Source organism: Dromaius novaehollandiae, chromosome 20, assembly GCF_036370855.1.
Source record: "Dromaius novaehollandiae isolate bDroNov1 chromosome 20, bDroNov1.hap1, whole genome shotgun sequence".
In the NCBI taxonomy this organism is placed as follows: Eukaryota; Metazoa; Chordata; class Aves; order Casuariiformes; family Dromaiidae; genus Dromaius; species Dromaius novaehollandiae.
In genome coordinates this window covers 12,213,751-12,236,026 of record NC_088117.1, presented here as the reverse complement: position 1 = coordinate 12,236,026, position 22,276 = coordinate 12,213,751, and the positions used below count along the sequence as shown (strand labels likewise).

At 49.3% G+C, this 22,276-nt stretch overlaps 1 protein-coding gene across 12 annotated transcripts in view; it reads right to left on the bottom strand.

The window, feature by feature from the left end:
• The window catches only part of DAB2IP (DAB2 interacting protein), a 209,402-nt gene that overhangs the window by 5,913 nt on the left and 181,213 nt on the right, over positions 1-22,276 (bottom strand). For 11 of the 12 annotated variants that reach the window (XR_010392404.1, XR_010392405.1, XM_026094380.2 and 8 more), the window contains 7 exons: positions 17,597-17,833; positions 14,884-15,085; positions 14,037-14,215; positions 11,514-12,387; positions 8,425-8,577; positions 4,394-4,596; positions 2,736-2,823 (listed from right to left, as the gene is read on the bottom strand). Coding sequence is in view for 10 of the 12 variants with exons in the window: in XM_026094380.2 (XP_025950165.1) it covers positions 2,736-2,823; positions 4,394-4,596; positions 8,425-8,577; positions 11,514-12,387; positions 14,037-14,215; positions 14,884-15,085; positions 17,597-17,833 (1,936 nt within the window). In the remaining 2 variants the exon portion in view is untranslated. The remainder of the gene's footprint in view (positions 1-2,735; positions 2,824-4,393; positions 4,597-8,424; positions 8,578-11,513; positions 12,388-14,036; positions 14,216-14,883; positions 15,086-17,596; positions 17,834-22,276) is intronic. The other variant, XM_026094377.2, reaches the window with a different exon arrangement.

Here is a 22,276-nt window from a genome sequence, read left to right as displayed (position 1 = left end):
TTTTGTTGGTTTTTTTTAAGCCATTTCCTGAAACCCACTGCTATTAACGGGTCTGAAAATGTATTAGCCTCTAAAATTCTGTTTTGGGAGGCATGTTTTTAAGAATACCGTACTCAGCTAACTACGGAACACCAATATCTGGGCCAGTTCAGAAAAGCAACAATCCCTGCAGGGTAACATTCCAGTTTGTATACGACTCTCGCAGTGATGTTAGGTAGAAGGTTCTCTAGCCTCGATCCCATTCTCAGCATTGCTTTGGCAATGGGAAATCCCTATCAAACCTGCTGCTGTCCCAAGTGATGCTGTTTAACAGAGCCTCTTTTTAGTTCTCCATGGTTAGCTGCTTGGCCTACAGAGGATTTTAATGCATCAGGCTTTTAAACAAGTGGAATTAGAGCTAAATTCATTTTATCATCATGTTCTAATTGATCCTGAACAAAATGGAGATAAAGCAGTTTTTCTAATTCTTCAGTTATGAAACTCATTGCACTGTTTCTAACCTATCTGCAGCTGTTAGAATGAGAGTAAGATTCCTCTTCTAAAATCTAGCTCTCTCCCAAGATGGTTATTCATGTCAGCATTTAATTGATTTTGTTAGTGTAAATTAATAGTTTAAACGACTTGTGGCCTCCCAGGACATCTGTGATGGCAAGTTCCTTGCTCTCACTGACTACCCTTACAGGTACTCTGCAATATTACAAGGCGGGGAGAAAGAGCTTCTGTGTTGCAGTCTGATTCTGCCACTACTGTTCTTTGTGACACTGAACAAGCCACCTTCCTTCCTTTGTCTGCCCATTAGCAAGAGGAAGTAAAAACACCTCAAAGGGACAGTTTGTGGATAACTTTCTACATCCATGTCTGATATTGTACAGATTGAGCTGACAAAAAACTAAGAGTTATTGATTGTACTGGGGGTCATGGTAACAGCTCACATGTAACACAAGGTGTTACACGCTAGCCAGGTACAGGGTAGACAGGTGAGAGCTGTTGGCAGTCCTCAGTCTGCACAAGTCCCAGTAACAGGCTCCCCTTGATCTGCTAGGCTTTGCCTGAGTGCAGAAGTGAACATGCTGATTTACTAGCTTTGAACAAATTACAGAAAAACAGTGATTCTTTTTCAAGAAGTTTGCTACTGTCAGATTTCCTTTTTAATTAGCTATACAGTAAATGAATCATGACTGGTGATTCACAAGTGATTAATATGGTCCTTAAAAACTAATCCTAGAATACAGTAGCACGGCAAACTGCAGGAAAGTCTAGCTGCTGAGAAAATACTCATCTCTGCCTAGACAAATTAAGAGATTATGGACCATATTTTTGGATTCTCCATAATCCAATACCCATCTATCATTGTAAGCTGTAGAGCTAACTGAGTTTCCTAATCCTGCAAGCCACAATCCCAAGGCTGAAGAACATGTTGGCTTTACTCTGGCCAGCTTGTGTGTTCCTTGTATGCAGGTCCTTCAAGCATTACTGGAACTGTGCAGGCTCTGAACCTGCCCAAGGGAACCACACCTGCCTCTGCCCGGCTCACCTCTGTCTCTGACCATGCCAGCTCTCCCAGAAGTTGTGCAGCAGAGTGCCATTTGGGCACGCTTTCAGTAGTGAAGCAAAAGGTGCCCCTATGGCAGGAAACAGTCTCTGTCTCACTGTCCAGAGGGCTGGAACAAGGCAGACTTCCAGCATTCAGGCTGCTACATGTTCCTGTGAGGCTAAATTGGCTTGATATGTGGAACTAAGGTGTTCCTCTAATCCCTGCGTGCATTTTGGCCTGTGCCATCAGCAAGGGTAGGAGATTCACAGCGACCAGCGGGATCATTTTGTGCTCTCCACACTGTGCAACTTAATCTAATGCCCTGCTTCCAGCCAAGCCGCTTTGCACATCTAAGAGAATGAGAAAGACTAGTGATGAGTCTGAGAGACTAGAAAGAGCCTTTGGGCTGAGAAACACTACTCAACATTTGAATCTAGGTCTCCTTCATTTTGGCCTAGACCTGTAGCTAGAGCTTTGTGAAAGAATCAGCATAAAACCCTGTTTTAGACAGCTCAGGAAGCCGTGAAAAATGAATCCCAAGCAAAGATGCAAGTTGTGGTTTGAGAGCTGAGATTGAACTGAACATGAAGCACAAAGCAAAGCTCTAGGGACCTTGAGGTCCTCACTTAACGAGGATACAGTCCTTCCACAAACTGAATGAACGGGACTATGGCCATCCCTGCAAGGAAGAGGGTGGTTACTACTATATGCTGACCTTTTGCATAAGGCAAATCATCTACCACTGTCACAGTCCCACCTTTCTCTCTAGCCACAGGCTTTTCCTCTTCCCATCAGCTCCCCTCTTATCCTGCAGGTCACCCACCTCCTGCAAATCTCCCTTTCCGTCCCAGCTTGATGCATGTACTCTCTTCTCCTGTATGTCATTTCCTTGGCCCTTCTGTCACACCATTCCCTTGTCAAGATTTTACTCCTGCCATTCCTTCTCTGCCACTCCCCACATCCTCTGTGTTGCCTGCCAAGCTCTGAGGCTGGAAACAGCTGTACAAATACAAATACTGTGACACTAAATAGCATCATGCTCAAGTCTGACATGCTCTTTCACTGACTTCACCTTGGCGCTGTCTTGCCCCATGCCAGGCAGTCTTGCCATGCTTGACCTGGCACTGCTGCATGGCAGGGGGTTTGCATATTGGTAGACTTACCCTGAAAGTTGCTGCAGTTCTTGGTATCAGGGACTCACCTGTGCATCAATAATCTTCTGTTTGGAATCCACAGCAGCCTGCATTTCTGCATGGTCTTTCTTTAATTCTTCCTCAACTGACATCAGTCTGGCAACAGAACAGGCAAGAAAAACACATGCTTTTAGGATGCTGAGCACATAGCCCTTGTTTGGAAAGTGGTTTGTACTGCTTGAAGAGGTAATCTGAGTGCTGGGAGGAGGAGGGGCAGGGGGAAGGATCCTGTAGCCTTGTAACTTCTCACCTCCCCAGACTCCTGATAGTACAGGTTGGTTTGGAGCTGGTGGCTTTGTGAAAAGCTATCTTTACAAGAGAGGAGAAAAAAAAAAAAACAAACCCAAAAACCAGCACATCCGAAGCACCCCCCAAAGAAAGGGCAGTGACAACTTAGGGTATGCCCGAGTGCCTTGTGTGCACCACAGAGCATTTCTTCATCTGCTCCATTCAGAAAATTTCACTCTCTGTCTTGCAGCCATGCTAAGCCGTGCACGCTCCTAGCTCTCGCACGGCTTGACAGTGACCCAGGAGGCTGTTTTTTTTAACCACTAAGGCAAGATTGCTTTGATCACTTCTTAGCAGGATCAAACACTCTGAAAGGTAATGGCCTTTTGTAGCAAGCATGCAGTGTCAAGAATACATTAATTACATTTGCTGGTCTCTGTCACATCCAGCTGCCCAGACCTCAGTCTTACATGTCTAGATCAGCCACCCATGGTGAATGATTCAGATCACTTCCTCATTTGGTTCTTGAAACCCGAGGAGGCAAAGGGGTGATGTATGTCTCTGAAGCACATAGCGAGAGGTGTGAAACAGCAGAGAAGCTAGTCTGCAGCTGGAACAGGCCTTGAATAGCAGCCTCCATCATCCATAAAAGGCTGAGCCCTCTCATTTGAAACTGCAACTCTGAGGCACACACTGAGGTGCTCCCGGTACCTGCAACTGTGCATTCAAGCATGAAGGGGACATGCAGTCATTGGCACTACTTCAGTATTTCAAAATCATTTTTTTTCCTGGGTGTTAATTCTCTAGACATGTCTATAACAGACTGTCCAAACTCTTAAGTGAGAAGCGAGAGCTAAGGATGACCAGTTTATGAAGACACATTAAAAGATCTAAGTTGGCTTGGCTCAGGTAAAGATGAATCTAGCGGGACTGGAAAAGTCTATGTGCCAGAGGAGCATAAACACATTACCCTGGGTGGGAGAAGGGGTTCATAGCTATGAGTAATGGGATGATGATGAGATCTTCAGCTAACCATCAGAACATTTCAGTCATTAGATCTACTTCTGAGACAAACAGAAGAGCCAGCCTGCCAGATCCTCTGAGAGCTAGGGCTGGTTGCCAGCCCTAAGTTCCCTCCCAAAGTTCTGCCTCTGAGAGGAAAAAAATGTGAATTTTTGCTTGTCCCAGGTGACAGTGTTGGGTGGGACCCAAAGATTGAGGGTCTGCAGAGCTAAGTCTAGGAATCCCCCAGGGGCTGTAACCCACAAGGGCAGGAAAGGAACAAACACTGGAAACCCACATGGGAAACCTGGCTGCACCTCTAAAGAAGTCTAATTCTCCTGAGCAGGAGTCAGCCCTAACACTAGTCAGGCTGTGTGCCTGCCTTCCTCTGATGCACAGCACTGTGTGTGAGCACGCGCACCCGTCTTCCCTGTACCTGCTGATGATGCCCTTCATCTGGATCTCCTTATCCTCCTGCTGTCTCCGGAGCCGCTCTTCACTCTCCTCAAGCCTGGCCTGGTACTCTAGCATCAGCTTCTGCGTTGTCTCCTCCTGGCATTTGAAGCGTGTCTCGTACTCCTCCAGCTTCTTGTTGGAGATGCGAAGCTTGTCCTGCAGCACTACTAGATCCTGCTGATACTACAGTATGCAAGGACAGACACAGGAGGAGAAAACATGTGGCATGTTACCTAGTAAGGCTTTGCCCTTGCCAGGATTTCCCTGTAACCCAGTCTTGCCCCCTTCCTTGCATTGGCCTATCTGCAAAACTGCATCAGAGAACCCTGCTTGCCGCCAACACCTCTTCAGTCTTCTCCACACTGCGTTAGGAGCGATGCCGCGTTCCTCTAGGATGGCAGGTCACTGGCAGGTTCAGAGAATGGGTTGTTAGCAGAGTTTGGCATTTCACATGGGGATGCAGGTTAGGGTGACTCAATGGTAAATGCATCTGGGATCTTCCTCACACTAACAGTGCAAGGCTAAACACAGGCAGAAAAAGCTGCATTGGTGGGGTTTTGGGTTCACACGTGAGCTCTGCGGTCTACAACAATAAACACAGGGTGCTTCAGAGTTGCTGAAGGCCAAGCATGGGCTGTTAACACTGATTCCCTCTTTGCACCAGGCAGGGAACACTGCTGCAGTAACTGACGTAGGCCAGTCTAGTCTCAGAGCAAAATGGTCACATTCTCAAGAAGGGCCGGGCAAGTCCCCAAGCAAGGAGGGCAGAGCAGCTGCTCTGGGGTCTTAGCAACCCAGGCTAACTGCGTGATACATAGCAATGCAAGCTTTGCTTCAGTGCAAGGCTGGCAGTCCAGCCCTTCTGCGAGACTGCCAGCACAGTTGTCAACTGGAGCATTGGTTTTTGTAAAGTAAAAGCCTTTCTACTGGGCCTGTCAAACTAATCTCACGCAGGCCATCAATCAGCTGCCAGATGGCACTCCATTTGGTCACTTATCCCTTGTGCGGCTCTAATTCCACCTAGTGTCCGTAGGGGATTTGCGCTAATACATAGCCAGCCATCAGTGGACTGCTGCCCACAGAACCGAAGGCAGGGCCAGATTCAGCTCTCTCAGAAGGGAATGGATGTCAAATAGGCTGTAACGCGGCAGGAGCTGGGCACGCTGATCAGAGACTGAGTGAGCAGTTACTGCATTCTGCGGCCCATTATTTTAAACAACTCAATCAGATGTCAGACCAGGGTTCAATGTGAGAAGAGCTGCTGCATGAAGCCAAGACCCCACAGATTGAACTATCCATACAAATGGAGCTAAAATCAGTAGCAGCAAAAGAATCACATAAAACAATTACAAAAAAAAATTAGAGCTTTCTAACTCAGCAAAATTGGCAGCTATTGCAGAAGCACAGCATTCAGTAGAACTTGCTTTGCTAAAGGAAAACTCCAGTGCATCTCTGTATAAGAGAAAAGAGACTTTAATTTCAAAAACATTTTTTAAACCATTTTCAAAGATAACTCAACTGTAATAACCCTTAGAATAATTAACATGGAGCTGGTATTTTGACAAGCTGTTTAAAGTGTTTGAGACAAGAACGAATCTGAATCATGAAGATTTTTCAAATATGCTTTAAAGCATGTTACAAAAGGCTATGTTGTTATTCATGCACTGACAGAAATGTGCTTAATCTTGTATTTGTTAGCTGAAAGTATGGCCTTTAATAGGTTTGGCCATCTCCACCTGTGTAAGCACTCAAACAATGAACCTGTTTGTTGCGTCCTCATTTCGAGAGTCCTGCTGGGTAGTTTTACTAAAAGACCAGCTCTCTGTGTGAGGGGACCGCAGCCGCGCTGCTTCGCATGTACCAGTCAGCCAGCTCTCCAGCTCATGTACATCCACACGGCTCTCCTAATACCAAAGCACTCCACAAACTGACTAGCTGGCTGAGAGCAAAAGTAACTGCGACTCATCTGGATTGAAAATTTATGATGCTGGTGGTCTCCTGAATTGCCAAAGTATTCAAGCCACGGCAGGCAGAGTGGGAATGACCTATGAGCTCCTCCTGCCTGGGCAGAGACAGTCACAACAGATCACTGCGGTTTTCCTTTAAGCAAAGCTTTCACTGAGGCACTGAAAAGACACAGTTTGCACCTGGCATGATGGGGGGGGACACAAACACCCATACAGTTGCACAGAAGCAATACAGTCAGACAGAAGGGAGTTGCTCAAACAGGAAAGATTGAATACCTACCCTAGCCTTAAAATAGGAGTAGCGTAAGTGAGCTCAAATGATAGCAGGAGAGGCCTCAGAGACCGTAGGAGTCGTTCCTGTCTCTAGAACACTTGTCTCATTCTTGGTTACCATTCAAGTCTTACAGTAATGGGGAGAGAGATTATGCTAATGAAGATCTTTAATGCCAGTGACTGATATGACAACAAAGTAACAAAAGATGCTGCATGGGAATGAGACACCAGACTTCTGTGGGAGCTACATCTGAGCTTTCGGCAGGGAGGGCCTTGCTGCGATACTGTCAGAATTTATAATCCTGACACGGTCTGCCCTGACCGAGCAGGGCCCAGTGCTGGCCAACCCCTCCCTGCGCAGGACAGGGTGAGCCCGGCGCCTCCCATGGGGCAGCGGCCTCTTGGGCTGCGTGGAAATGGAGCAGTCCATGCGAGTGCCCGCCTGTTAAAAGCTGAGCCCGTTTCACAGGAAGGGTTGCCAGGAGAAGGGATTAGTGACAGTGCTCGGCATGCACAGTGCCCACACCGGCGTGCCTCCTGCCTGCCTGTGGGAGTTCGCAGGTGTGAGCTGCAGTTGGCCAGCACACATTTCCTGTCGTGTGGCTCTTCTGCCTCACCCCCCAGTTCCAATGCAAAAGCGAAGCCCATCACTCTCATCTCCACTTCAGATTCAAATGAGCACTGAACCCAAGTGCTTCAGTGACCAAACGCAGCAATAACCCAGTGCGTGATATAGCAGCCGGACAGCACCTTCTCTTCCATTTGCTGTCTACTGGTGCCTCTGCTAGGGAAAAGAGCTCTGCCTTCTGTGGTGAAGTCATAGTCAAGATTTTTATACATCTGGAAATAAGGTCTGCTAAATGCAGAGCTTTTTTCTCTGTCAGCTGCTCTCTGATCAGTGCATGTCTCTATTTTTCCAAGAATATCTAAGGAGGAGAAAGCCAGTAAAAAGTGAGTTGAACTCTCACAAACAACTGCTGTATTTTTCTTGGGGAAACTGTGAGCTTTCTTCCTGTATGTCCAGTCCCTACTATACCTGTCTTTGGCATTTCACTTCAAGTTAACACGGAACTAGTTATCTGTTAAGCATATATAGCACAGCAAAAGTAGAATGGGAAGGTTATTCTTACAGAAGCAGAAATATGACTCTGCTGGAAACAGCAAAAAGGTACATGGAGGGTCACGTCTGCAGTTCCAGCTGACCTGCTGGTAACTCATGGCTGACGTGACAAAAGGAACGCACACTCAGGAAAGGTCCCAAATGCTAACCGTGGCCTACTGCAGATGTCCTGGCAGTGCCAGGCTGCTGAGAAAGCATCTTGCAGAAGCAGCAATTAGAAAAGATAGGAAATTCTCAACTCTGACTGCAGCATCCTAATTTCTAACCCTATTTCTTGATCCTTTCCCAGACATACTCAGTCTCTTCCCTGCTGCTCCCACTCCAGGCTTCTCTGGGAAGGAGGGAAAGGAAGCAGTACCCCTCTATTCCTCCAGTGTAGAGCCTCTCCACAAATGCAGGCTCAGACTGACTACTTTGGAACTGACTCCCTGACAGATCCACAGACCGGCCAGTCCCTAATCCGTGTGACATAACCAAAGTTTGGAGCAGTGTCGCTACATCAGTGAAGTCACAGGCCCAGTGCTTGTCACCCCTCTCTCCTGCGCGGTGAGGTGCCACACAGCCCGCCTTGCCCCAGCGTGCTCAGGTGAACAACAGTTAAGGAAACCCTCTCTCTAGTTAGAAACTTGTTTCAATCCAATCAGGTTTTACCTTTTCTGCTTGGCTGAGCTCGTCCTTATTCCTGAGCTTATCCCTGTGCTTGGAATCTGGGTCAATGCTTTCATCTTCTAAAAACTGCATGTTCATATTCAAAAGCCAAGCAGCAGTGCGGTCCAGGGCATTGGGGTTCACAGGAGAAGGGGCCTACAATGAAACATACAACCATAACAAAAGAAAAACCTGTAACAGAAATGGTCGTGAAGCTAGAAAGAGAACATCCTTCCAACCAAGCCCTCTCCCGTGCTGCTCAAACAGCAATGAACAGGTCTGAGCTACCAGAGTGGTCTGGCAGGGAACAGGAGCAACTGCTGTTAACGTACCTCACATTATTTTAGGTCAGTAATGTCAGACAGCCTTTAGTAGGCCCAGTTCTTCCGTCTGCCATCCCCACAGAACAGTCCTACAAAGCTGCACTTCAGTGGGAGCCGGTTGAAATCAACAGGCCCTAATTTCTCAAAGATATGACCTGTCAAGGTGCAGAGCCGCAGGCAGACAGACTGGCTTGACATGGTATATTCATGGCAAGCAGAGGTTTCACTCAGCTCTTCCAGCTGCTTTACTGAGCTGTCTTTTTGCTTGCTGTGGAGATTTCATATACACAAAAGCAGATTTGCGAACTGAAATACTACTTTTGGTCATGCTGGTGCCTTCTCAGAAAAAAAAGATTTCTTTTTGGATGCGACTCTGCAGTTACAGTGCTGGAGAGGTCCGAGTGCTCAGCATCTTAGTAGTTCATCTGTAGGTTTGTTCATGTAGCTACGGGAGCTGAAGGAGCCTTGCCGAGCGCGCTGCTCTGCCGTCAGTGAGCTAGAGCCACAGCTGCTGCTTTGCTTTCCTAGCCTGGGCAGGGATGGCAAACTCCAACTGAACACCTTTGCCTAAGTATTTTCCAAGCACGTTACAACCTTGAAGAAGTGAACCTGCAGCTACTTCCCCTCCATCCCGGTTGGTTATAAGCCGCAGTAAGTAGTTTCTCAGGCTGAGCACAAGGCATATTGGATGATCTGGCCAAGAGGAACCCAGTTAACAAGTCAGAAACGTAAAGGACTGTCTCCTCCATTCACATCCTCTTCTTTTTGGACAGTAAAGAAACCCAGCCCCTGTCAGCAGCAGCAGAACAGGGGATCCTGCACTCTGAAGAAGTGGGGACTGGTTTTAATCACCTCACTGGGGTTGGGAGATTTCCCATACCATCTTTCACTCTGGTCTTCTATTTCCAGAATTTTAAATCTACAGTTTCAGGCTTGGCTCATGGAACATGACTTGCTATAAATCCTTCCCCTGACTTGTGGCTTTCTGCTCTTTCTTGCATCTTCAGCTCAGGCATTGTATCTGTGACGACTGCTCAGATTTTTGGTTATGAGGAACACCAGCAATTACCATTGTGGTTCACTTCGCAACATAAAGACCATTGGTCCAAGAGTGCCAATTAACAGAGCTCAGACCACTGTGTATGAGTCATTCTGCCTCCTCCTGCCCTATCTGAAGAAGTGAAAAGAAGATTCATCTGGTCTGGCCCATTTTAAGCTCAGTCCAATAGATGAACTCACAGAGGTAGAAGGGAGCGCTTCTGGCTGGCCGCAGTGAGCTTTTGGGAATTCTACTGGAACAGCCACCGCATGGGATTACTTTGTTCTCAAACTGCATTAAATACTACCAACTACGAACAAGCAGTTTCATTATGATTTACAGATGCTTCTAACATAAAGCAAAATATGCAGATTAAGGGTAGGAGAGGCATTTTCAGGACTTGAGCTCTTGAGAGAACCTTTGAGAGGAGAACAAGGGTGGATGAAAGATTTGCAAACACAAATTTGTCAGAGCTTTTCAAAGGTCACCAGCAGTTCACTGCTCTCTCTTTCGGGAAGAAACTCTTCTACCAAACAGGCTGCTGCTTTGCAGAGCTCTGTGCCCTCTGGACCTAATGAGTATTGATCCACATTATACAAATGCTGCTACATGGCATGCTTGCTAATGTCAGCACTTACGAATCAATACCATGAGCACAGAACAGCTCCAGATCAGGCTGATAAAACAGCCTTTAACAGGCAGCACTGACAAAGGCCTCCATAGCTGCCTTGAAAAGGAGGGGTAGTTAAACCAACTCTCTGTTGCTCTTTCAGCACTGTTCTGCTTACAAGGAGCCTTAGTACCGTGTCCGAGCTGAGATGCAGTGAGCTCCTGCCAGTTGTGCACATTCTCTGGATTTGTATTACTTCTAAAGCTCTTCCTTTAGGCACTGAGAGTCCCCACTGTGTTGATTTTCTATAGGGTTAGTTCCCTAAAAAAATGAATTAATAAGCCCTAGAAAAGCAATTTACCCATGCCAGGAAAATCAGAGGGCCCTGGGCCTGTGACCCACTGCTTTCACTTTTCGCACCATGAATAGCAGAATTTGCTTCTCTGCAGACCAGCATGTGCTGTGAGACCTGAAGCACTGCAGAGTTCTGCACAGGAAGAACTTCACTCCCGATGGGAAAAACACTTCTTCTGTACCACTCTCACCTCCCCCGATTCCCTTATGGGAGGGTCTAAAAGAGCCAACAGAAGTGTCCAGGAGCACCGCAGCTCTGGCGGAACAGTAGCAACATGGAGCCTCTTTATTTACAAGCGAAGATTAGGACCTGGTCCAAGTCCGTGAGATGGTGCTGGACTGACTATGGCATGGGATGACAGCCTGCACATGGAGGGACAAAGCAGTGACGAGATGGTAGAGCAGGACAGAGGCACGGCTGCCATCGCTCTCGTGTTCCCACCAGCTACTGCCTTGCAGCAGGCACGCTCCGACGCACCACACAATGGAGGAATGCAGAGAACAAACACCAGCGTGTCCCCTTCTGTGGAGGGCCTCTGTCTCAGGCCAAGCCGAACGCAAGAGCCAAGGTACATCCCCATGTGCACATGCCACCATGGTGCTGGCACGGATAGAGTGACTCAAACCAGCATGATATCCCCTCCCACTGCAGCAATCCCCACAGAGCCAATTTTTTCTCCAGATTCCGGGCCTGACCCCACCAGCCCCGACCAGTCCCTTCAACCCCCGAGGCTGTCTCACCTGGGTACAGCCTCCGGGAACTAACCTGTTTGTGCATCGTACGCTGCTTCATCTCAGGGCTGTCACCCTTGGAGGAGGAAGACTGCTGCCTGAGGCGGGCCCCGCTGCCAGGCCAGTCAGGCGAGGAGGACATCATGCTGCCGCTGGAGGGTCTCTGGTACTGAACCGTGTTCAGCAGGGAGGGTGGCGTCCTTCCCCGGGTAACGGGCGGAGGCGGAGGTGGCGGCTGGTCTATCCGCCTCTGCGGTCCTGCGCTGTTCTGCCGTGGCATGGTGGGCTGGCCGCCCTTCTCCGTCAGCGAGAGCTGTCGGCGGGCCAGCTCCCCTGTCCGGCGGGTGAAGTCCTCGCTGCCGGCAGGAGCGGCAAAGCCGTGCTTGTTGGCTGTCAGCTCCTCGCTGTTGCTGTGGGAGCTGAGCGAGCTGTGGCACTCGGAGCCGGAGTCGCCCAGACCGCGGGGTGAGAGCGGCAGCCCGGCTGCCATCTGGTACACGGGGTTCTGGAAGGACAGGGGTGCCAGGAGCTGGGGCCGGCCGGGAGCGCTCTCGCCGCTCGGCGTGGTGGGGGTCTGGCCGACCCGGCGCACGGTGGCCATGCCTGTCACGCTGTTCTGCTGCGTCCGTGTGGTCCATACGCCCTGCAGCTGCCCGAGGGATGACTGACTGTCATTGAGGGAGTCAGCAGTGCCAGGTGCGTTTGCTCCACTGTCCAAGAGCCGATTGTCCTGCAAGTCCACCATGGACAAACTCTTGCTGCCATTAGACATCTGCACGTCGGGCTCATTGGCCTCTGAGTAACTGGAGCTTCGGGCAGGTGAGGGTTGAGCCCCAGCAGACCTTGTGACAAAAAACAAGTCCTTGTTTTCAGGGGTTGGAGATGGTAACCGTGTGAAATCTATCAGACTGCGGGGAAGTCAGTGCATAAGGAAGAGGAGAGGAAAACAAAAAAGAAAAAAAAAAGAAGAGTTGTGAATGCTGCACTGGAGCAGGAAAACGTTATCACTCAGAAGAAATCAGCAGGGCGCAGCTTTGTGGAAACAGGGACGTAACGAAGTCCCCTGCGGGGCACAGAGCCAGGGCTTGCCCCGTCGGCCAGGCCAGGCCTGGCCCTGCCTGCACAGGGGGACAGTGCAGCAGGAGTGCAGGGAGGACAGAAGAGTGCAGAGAAGTCCTGGGCCAACCCTGTAGGAACAAGCAGGTGTAGGCAGGTGAGCAAGGGGATGTGTACGTGTGACGGGGAGGGCTGCACTGTGCATAGGAGGCATCCACAGATGCGCTCCCAGAGGCTGTGCCTCACTAGCTGTGATCTGCTCATGCTGCCCAGCATATGTCACTGTCTCCGCTTCCAGCTTGCTGTATCCACTCTCCTGTTCCCTGTTTTACACCTTAGCAGGGAGCTCGTGGGGGCGTGCTATCCACTGTTTGTACAGCGTGGAGCACTGTGGGGTCTTCATCCATGACTAGGCCTCCAAGGATCTATGCAATGCAAATAATTAACACTTACTATCAGTAACAACTCTGGCTGTTGCTTTCTAAGCAGCAGCCTAGCTAAATCCTAGCAACTGAAGGTCATCCACGCAGTCCTCCTGCTGTAACGGATTCATTCATGCAGTATTGATTTCAAGCGGATAAGAAGAAAGAGTTTTGCAGTAGCTTAATGTGAAATAGTCTCTGATCAAAAATGGTGTACCATAAGCAAGTATTCAGCAGAAAGCGTATTGTCAGAGATTCTCCATATCTTTAAATTTAAATAACTGTACTTCATGCTGGGAAGCATTAGAGATGAAAGCTCTGATTACAGCAAGTCCAGCTCTATTGCTGCCTTTCATTCCTAATTAAACTGTTAAATAACATCTAGTTTCCACTTACAAACTAAGTTATTAGCAGTCTTTCAATTTGTGTAGGCTCTACTTCATTTTTCACAAACAGAAGCATTGCAGGTCTGCAACAGACTCATCTTCCTATGAACGAACACACTTACATAACTAGGCCAAAAAGTGTGTTTGGTGACTGTGCGTGTGCATCACTGCTCATTAAAAATAGCCAGCGTTATAAAAACCAGACAGAATAGAATGGAATTGATTATTAAGCCTCTCTAACTTGGGGACTGTTAGAGAAATGTCCAGACTCGGATCTCCCTAAATTCAGCACGTCTTGGATAAGGCCAATCCCATATATCTTGCTCAGAGACCTAATGAGTTTAATAGTGATAGTTACCACCCGGGGATGGTAAGAACGAGCCCTCGAGTCCTCAAAGGGGGAGCATTTTGTTTCCGCAACCACATGCCAAGAGCTGAGACCAGGACCAACCCTCCTGTTTTGGCTCGGGATAGACCCAGGGTGGAGCCACTTCCTTGCACTACTGCCCATTGACTGGCAAGCTGACTGACTACCTGCAGGATGCGTTCTGCAGTCAGAAAGCCTAGCCGTGGGATCAGCCGACTCCACACTACCCCTTGTTCTGCCTCTCCCTGCAGGTGCCTGGGTGTTGGTAGTAGCTGAATATTTGGTATTTCCCTGGTCTGTGGCCACACCACCTCTTAGTTTCTTACCCAGATAAGTCATTCTCTATCACCATTTTCTGTAGCCCAGCAGAGATGCTGTTGCCGGCATTAGGAGTGGAGGCAGTGTGATCAGCCGTGACCGAGACCTGCACGCAGGCCGGGTTACTGAGCGCTGAGTTGACATCCCTCAGAATCCGAGGCAGAGGCCCAAGTTTTGTTGCAATGCCCTGGGGAGAAAGGACGGAGGAATTACTACAGACATCTTGCTTTCTTGTTAGAGAACTGTGGGATCCATCAGTTGCTGAGCAGTCTCTGCAGTGAATTATTTGTTAGCAGCATTAATTTTCTCCATATTTACCCCCACTGTTGAGGCTATGGTTTGCCCCAGGGCATGTGCCTCCAGAAGCCATTTGCTGCTGTGGGGCGGAAGGAAGGAAGCATTCTCAGCAAAAAGCGTATTACAGACAGAAAAAAGACCGCTATGGCCAGGTCTAGTCCAGGTTTCTAGACAGGAACCCTTTTTAAACCTTAATTAAAAATAAATCTTTTGAATCTGCTGGGATTGACAAAAGGCCTGATGTTCAACAGCTCTGCCTTCTCATCCCCATCTGCCCCTCCATCTTCGCCCTCCCACCCCCCACAACATGATAAACAGCAGAAAAAAACTATACTCACCTGCCTCTGAGAGAGACATGAAGAATAAACTATTTCTGCAGCACGTGCAAAGGTTGTGGAAGTGCTAAGCGTTAGTAACATCTATGCCATGCACAGATACAGCTAACGGATTGATACCTGCTGGACATAGGGGAGGTGTGTGGTGCCATGTGGCCCAAATGCCCAGCGCTGCCCAACTGTGCTTCCCTCAAAGCCTGCCCCTGTGACTTCCCCCAGATACCTGCTCCAGCTGAGAAATGACTTCCCAGAGTAATGAGTGCAAAGTGGAGAGTTCCCGGCCCAGGTCAATGTAGCCTTCAAAGCCAGCTGTGTTTGAGATGGTTTCCGGATTGGAAATCTCCAACAGAAATCTCTGCATGTTAGTCCATTCATGTTCCAGAAACTGATTCATAAAGGACATATATTCCTCTTTGCTGCCAAACCTGTCAAGACAGGAATATGAATCTCAGCTAAACCCTGTAAACAGAGGTACAGTCAACTGAATAGTCAGGTACTTATGCAGAGAAGAATGCTAGAGCCTTTCCTCCAGCATCTAAACCCTTTCAAAGCCTTTGGGATCACTAGGTTGCCAGCAAGCACTTAACTTTTTCACTTAACTGGTACCTCACTAAATATGCAGCCAAAACGAAGTCCAGTCTAGCCCAGCTAGGTGCTCGTCAGCATGGGATCTGAGCAGAGAAATAAATGTGAAAGCCAGAGACTGGATATGGCTTCCAGATATAAGACTGCAACACCCAGCCCAACCTAGTCCGGAGATTAAAAAATAGAGGGGTCCAGATTTGAATCTTTGATCCAGATTCTTATCACTGCGGCATCTTTCAACTTTCAAGGCCAACCTTGATTTTGCGGCTTTGACACAGCTCTGTGCAAATCCAAACCTCAGATTTGGAAAAAGAGAAATTTCCCTTTTTTTCCTCCTCTGTAGCATTTCTAAAGAATTCACAGGAAGGACTAGCCTATTATGACCAATATGATCTAGCATCACCAGACAACTGAAACCATCACATCACCACAAATGCTCTGTACTCTCATTCGCAGTACGTTGTGGCCACCGCGCAAAGGCCCTCTGCCTTCTGCCTCCATCCAGCACCTGCAACATGTCAGAGCTGGCTGAGTTGCTGCCGCCTTGGTGCATTAATACAGCACGGCACTCCTAGCAGGCCTGCCGTCGGAGAGAAGGAACAGCGTCTCCACTGCCTGTGAGTCCCAAAGTGTAAAAGCTCACCAGGTGAGGATGTGTCTGGCGTGAGAATGTGATAGGCTTCAAGCTTTGAATACGCTAACAGTGAGATAAGGGGAATTAGAGGGACAAAAGACAAACTGATTGGGCTAAACAGTCCATTCCAGTGTAACGACAGCATTGATGTGAAAAGGTCAATGTTTGGCCTACTGCTCTTTGTTAACTGGCATAAGGGTCCAGTGGCCTAACAGTCAGCCTCAGGAGACGCCCCTGACACGTCTGGCACCCTCCCTCCCTTCCAGAGGCACAGAAGCTAACCCTAGCCCTGCAGGTCACAGCTGTCCCTGACGTGACCACTCTGGGGCTCCCCTGGAGATCCACACCTGCAGCTGGCTCAGCCTGTTTGCCCCTTCAGACTCTCTGCACCCTCTTTTCCCCTTCTGCCACACAGTCTTTGCTCTCAGATGTCTTATTTAGAGCAGAGCAGAGCTTCGCGGTTTAATTGTACCAGCAACGGTTCGTGTCGTGACAGGGACAGCGATGGTGTGAGGAGAGGCTGGACTGCGTGCAGTCTGCAGGACAGCTCAGCTTGATCGCTTCGGCTTGACTAATGTCAGCTTAGTTAAAAAGTCTTTCTTGCAAAGTGCTGAAAATGTGAAAACCTTTCAGTTAGGGATTGATCAGGAATATGGAGAATTTCTGTCATCTAGTGTAACACACTTGTATGTCTTCTGTCTGTGTCTATGTGCATGCATTCCTGTGAGCACGTGTACTAAGCTAGTTTCCAGATCTAAGAAGCTTTAGATGGAAACTGTCCATTCATATTTCCAAAAGCTCATCACGCTGTTATCAGAGCTCAGGATAAGCAGCTCAGAGCTGCAGCCAGTGGAAAGATTTCCAGAAATCTCTTGCTTTGTTTCCATCAAACCTATGGGCTTAGTTAGAAATTGATAATGTTCTCATTCTCTTTCCATGCCCTCCAAATTCAGACAACTGCATCTGAACAACAGGAAGAGTTCCAGCGCACACAGAAGGAAAGAATGGCTCCTGAGCCATGCTCCCTGCTGCTGGTTGGAGTTTGGCCCTGCTGGTGCCTCTGCTGCGAGGCAGGTAGTGTGCATGCCATCAGCCCTACCCAATGCTGCAATTGTGGGACAAACTTCCTGACTGCCTGGGTGTTTCTGCTGTGGCCCAGCCTGCTTTTCTGTGTGGTAAGAATAGCCTGTTTTCCTGTTCATAAAACATGTGCTGTTTTGGGAACTTAAATGATTTCCCTGACCTAGCAGTGAGGGAACGGCTCCCAGAGAGATGTGGGAAAAAGAACAACAAACAGGCCTTTTCCATCCAGGAGGGGAGCAGCCGGTGCAGAATTCCTGATCCAGGAGCCATGGCTCTGCCATGTGGCCAGCACTGGGTCCAGCTCCTAATGCAGAGAAGCACCCACAGTACAACTTGGCCTTCTTGCTGCTAGTGCCAGGACCTCTCCCAAATTCACTTTTCTTCCAGGCCCTGCTGATACTCCCACTGAGTCCTCTTGGAGCTGCATCCCTGTGGCTTGGGCTTGCAGCATCCTGGCAGAGCAGCATGGGACTTTGCCCATGATTGCTGCCCTGGCGAGCCTGAGCCAGCCACCTGCAGAGCTGCTGCCAGCGCACTGACCCTCTGCTTTGAATCCAGCCAACCCACATCACATGGCTGGAGTTTCTCTCCTCCTCTTCAGACCTGCCCCTCCTGCTCCTGCAGCCCGACTTACTTGGCAAAGTTGGCGAGGTTCTGGGTGACCTTGGCAATAAGGGTCAAAGTGCGTGCAGTGCGGTCGTCCGGGTACTCCTGGAGGAGACTGAAGAGAGAAGGGGACATGATGGCTGGACAGAGGAATCGGAGGAATAAGGAGGCACTGATCAGACGCTCACTGATGTCTGGGCGGCCACGATTGCTGCATTCTTGTCTCCATGAGGCAAAAACTTCTTTGAGCTCCCTTGGGAAGACACTGAAATGACACAATGTTCAGAGATGGTAAATTCGAGGCCAGCGGGTTCAGGCTGCTCACAGCAGTAACTAAATATGGCATGAATCAGCCATAGGGAGCGACACCCAGACCTTCTTACAAAGGTAGAGCCCTCTCACCCTGCCGAGCCACGGTATCGCAGTTACCTGTACCGGTCATAGGCTCTTGCCCTTTTTTTGCAGAGCTCCCATCAGGAGATTCAGACCACACAGGAGGAGGTTCTGAGTCCGTGCCCAGGACACTGGCAGAGAGAGTGGCAGTACCTGGGGTCACGGGCCCAGCTGGTGTTTGGAGGGAGGGGCGTGCAAACTGTCATACTGTTGTTCAAGCATTTGGGTCAAATCCCACTGTGACTGGTGAAACTGCAGAACCCCAGCAGAGTTATTCCAGACTTGTAACTTTGCAGAGAATTCAGCCTAGCTTTCCTAAATTCCGAAATTCCCATGGGTCAAACAAACTCCAGCTGCAGCAGCCCTTATCACTGGAGAACTTGCTGCCTATTTCTCCTCGGGCCCTCCCCAGCTCCCTGCTCCTACCTTATCCTGTTCCCATCGTGTATTATTTATTCAGCTGGGCACACCCACACGCGGGAGCAGGCTCACAGCGGCTCCCGCTGCACTGGGCCACTGGCCTGCCAGGTCTTTGATACAGAGCCCCTTCCCCCTCCTCCCAGGAGGCTGCCCTGGCCAGCAACCACAGTCTTTGTTTAAAAAACAAAGCTATTTACCTACAGAGCTGGATGGTATGAAAGCAGACTCCATTTTAGGCCATAAATCACCTTAGCAACGGGCCATTTCGGAGGACAGTTTCTCAGTTTTGCTGCAGGGAATAGCTGGGATAAGCCAAGCAATGTGAACAGGCTTGTAACAGGCTTGACCCCTTCTCTGGGCTCGACTGCCCTGTGGCTGAATCCCACACAAGTCAGAAAGAGAAAACCATGTGAGTCACACTGCCAGAGATGCTGTCCTGGTCTCACACTGTACAGCACACTGCCAAAAACGCTGTCAAGCAGCAGCAACAACAAAACAGGAGGCTTTAAAAAGAGGGAACAGTTAAGAGAACAACCCAGCTGTGCCTGCTTCTGCTGCAGCAGTGCTGCCAGCCCTTGGACCCTCCTCCTGGTCCAGCGCTCCCTGTCCTGTGGCCTCTACTTCCCAGGGCTACAGACGCTCACTTAGCAAGTCCAACCGACTGTTCCTCTCCACAGCTGCAGAGTTCGGGAACTGCTGAGTTTTGTGCTCTGTCACATGCCCTGCGGCCAAATGTCCATGGCCTCTAATTCTGCTGCCACTATCTGAGCTAGCAGTGAACATGCTTCAAGAGCGGCCAGGCTTTTATGGCTCCCACTGCCCTGCTGCAGCACACGCAACACTCACCCCTTATCTATTTGTGCTGTTGGGTGGCTGAACACCGCGCTGGCCAGTGGCACGCTCCGGGTCTGGGGGCTACTGCTCTTAATCCTGGCCAGCTGGGTCCCCCTGCGGTCTCCTGCCTGGCCGCGAGGCAGCCCATCTGCCGTTCAGCGCACTGCTGCGAGCGGAGGCGTACGGCTGTGCTCAGCGTTTCTGAGCACTCTCCATCTCTGACCTAAGGGGTGACTCGCCATGGAAGCACGTGGTAAATGCTGCCATCATGTTCAGCTCCTGCTCAGTGCTGGCTTCATGCTTTCACACTCGTGAGCTTTTACCCTGTGCATTATAAATAACACCAGCCAATTTCTTTGGCTGGATAAGCTCTCCTCTGTCTTTGGATTGATCCAAACAATTGGACAAAGTCCTTTTACTTCACGGTATTTGCCCAGAAATACTAGAATCCTTTGAGCAATTTAAGGCTTGAACGATCTGGACAGGTTGCACAGTTACTGAAAAGTAAGCCCTTGAAAATGTGTGCACCGAATGCATGCAGCCCATGAAGTGCCGTTCACTATCGCAGGCTGAGAGACTATAAAAGTTTAATTGTATAACAGCAGACAGAATTCAGTTAGCTGGCTTTATGTGACAAACGGGTCCATAATTCATTACCCAACTTTCCAGTAACGAGCTTCCACACGCTGAAATTCTGCTTACACTGAAACTTTCCAGATGTCTAAATTATGTCATAATTATAACAATTTTCAGTTATTGTAAACCTCTTTCCTCTCTCTGACTCTCTCTAGCAGATGAGCAGGCACACTCTGGCACTCTATTTAAAGCAAGATCGTTAGCTGTCAGGATACTTTGGCCAATCCCAAACACTCATCATCAGCCCAATTAATCCCCAAGAACCACTGAGCACAAAGGACCGACACTCGCAGAGCAGCATCTCAGTTGCTTCGGCCTTCCCCTAAAGGGAGAGCTGGAGGAAGAAACTTTCCATGCATTCTTGACTTTCTTTAGGTCACTTTTCAAGCCTATTTTTAGGCTGACCTTTTAGTGTTGCTTTGGTTATTTTTGGGAGGAAGCTAATTCAAACAATTATAATCCAGTGGTGACTAAAAGCAGCGAATCTCTCCTGGGAAAGCAGGTAAGTGCGGTTCCTGAGTCAGAGAATTATTAACTGGCCCAAGATAAGGTATAGGCTACCTGCAGGGAAATCTGCCCTTTTTCTTACTTGTGGTAGATAAAGGAAGTCCGAGTGAGACTTCGGCTGCTTGTTCTCTCCCTGAGCAGTATCAGGAAAAGCAAATCCCTTCCTTCCTGGGCTTCCAGGAGGGCACATTTAGTATCCTAAGAGATTACATACAGTGAGTTTTCAGACCTCAATACAACAGCTGCAATGAGGAGAAAAGGAGAAGTCTTTATTATCAAAGACTTCCTCCAAAATTATCCTTAGGGATAATTTGCAACAATGGTTTTGTTAGAAAATACATTAATAAAAACTAAACCCAGGGTTTTAAGCAGAAAGACTACAAATACAGCATTTTTATTCCTCAGAGAGGGGCAGAAGCCCATTTTTCCCCCTTTCAGGTTGTCTTTGAAGGCAGCATCTGTAACAGACCTTACGGACTCGTGGCCCCCAGTCCCCAGTGCTAGCAAGAGACAACGTCGTGAGCACAGCCGGGCTTGACAGCCACCTCTACAACCCCAAGAGATAACTACCTTACTCCAGTCAATTTTGCTTATTTAAGCCTGTCCCAACTAGCTGTAAGAGCCTTTACCTACCCTCCGAAAACGAACAACTGGGAAATGCCTCAAGCTGCATACCAGACCTCGTGCCAGTGGAACAGTGAACTGCCCGTCTCTGCCTCAGCAAGCTGCCCCGCGGGCTGGGAGCGGAGCTTCGCCCAGAGGAACGCGCCGCACTGAGCCAAACAGCAACCAAGAGTCTAGTGAGGAGGTGGTAGCAGCCTCCAGGGCTCCAGCACTCTGCAGCCAGGGAACATCTGCCCGAACAAAAGCTCCCGGTGCTGATACAGCTTCCTTGCAGGCGTGAGGAGTGCCGCAAACCTGCCCTGCTGCAGACAGGATTTCAAACTACAGGATGCTTTGGAGGCAAGAGAATGCAGGAGGCAGCAGACAAAAATTACATGAAACTTTAAGCTGGTATCAAACATCTGTCCCCGTCATGCAGAGTCCGTGAGTCTGATACGTTTGGCATGTATAGAACTGTCGTATGGGTATGAGACCCAGGACATGCATTTCTGCCCTTAATTCCTGACTTTCATATACAATGGGCATCAAGCCCCTCTGTGAATTGGTCACACTGGGAAAAGCACTTCTTGTTCCTTGACTTCCCTACCCTGTCGCAGCGTCTGTGCTCCACTAACCCCCACCTACCACTGGAAAAACCCGTGGGGAATCAGTGACTCTGTCGCACCTCCAGAGCAGATACGCCAAAGCCGGCTAGAGCTGGAGCTGCTCTCTCTCCCTCCTGACCATCCCCACCACGTTCCTCTCCCTTGACGGTGCCACACCACATCTGACTTGCAGCAAGCTGGGTCCCGGGCAGGCACCAGGGAGGGCAGAAGGGAAGGGTTCACCCAAGGCCACGCGCCCGTAGCTTGCCTTACGGTTCTGCAGGGCTGCAGCCCCAAACAAAACCGGTTCAGAAGGAAAATCTGTTCTTGACAAATTGTTCCGCTGTTTGCAGCCATGACCCACAACAACTCCCTCCCATTCCCGTGCCAGACGCACAGGAGTCTGATGAGATACTGCAGATGTTTGCAGAGTGCACCTGAGAGTGTGTAACCCCTGGCGTACCCTGGACGCCAGTCTGTGTTCACCTCAGTTCCCGTCTCCCCAGAGACCAGTGCCTTGGGGCAGCCTCAGGCAGCAATCCCAGGGACTTCCCTGCATGCTGTGGGGTGTGCACAGAGCCTGCAGCTCTTATCCAAAGCTGTCTGGAAAGATGTCCCTCAGCACAGGCAAGAGGCAGACACCAGCAGGCTGACACTACACTTCTCTGCAGCTGTGCTGCTGCTGCAACAGCTGAAGGCATGCGGAGAGA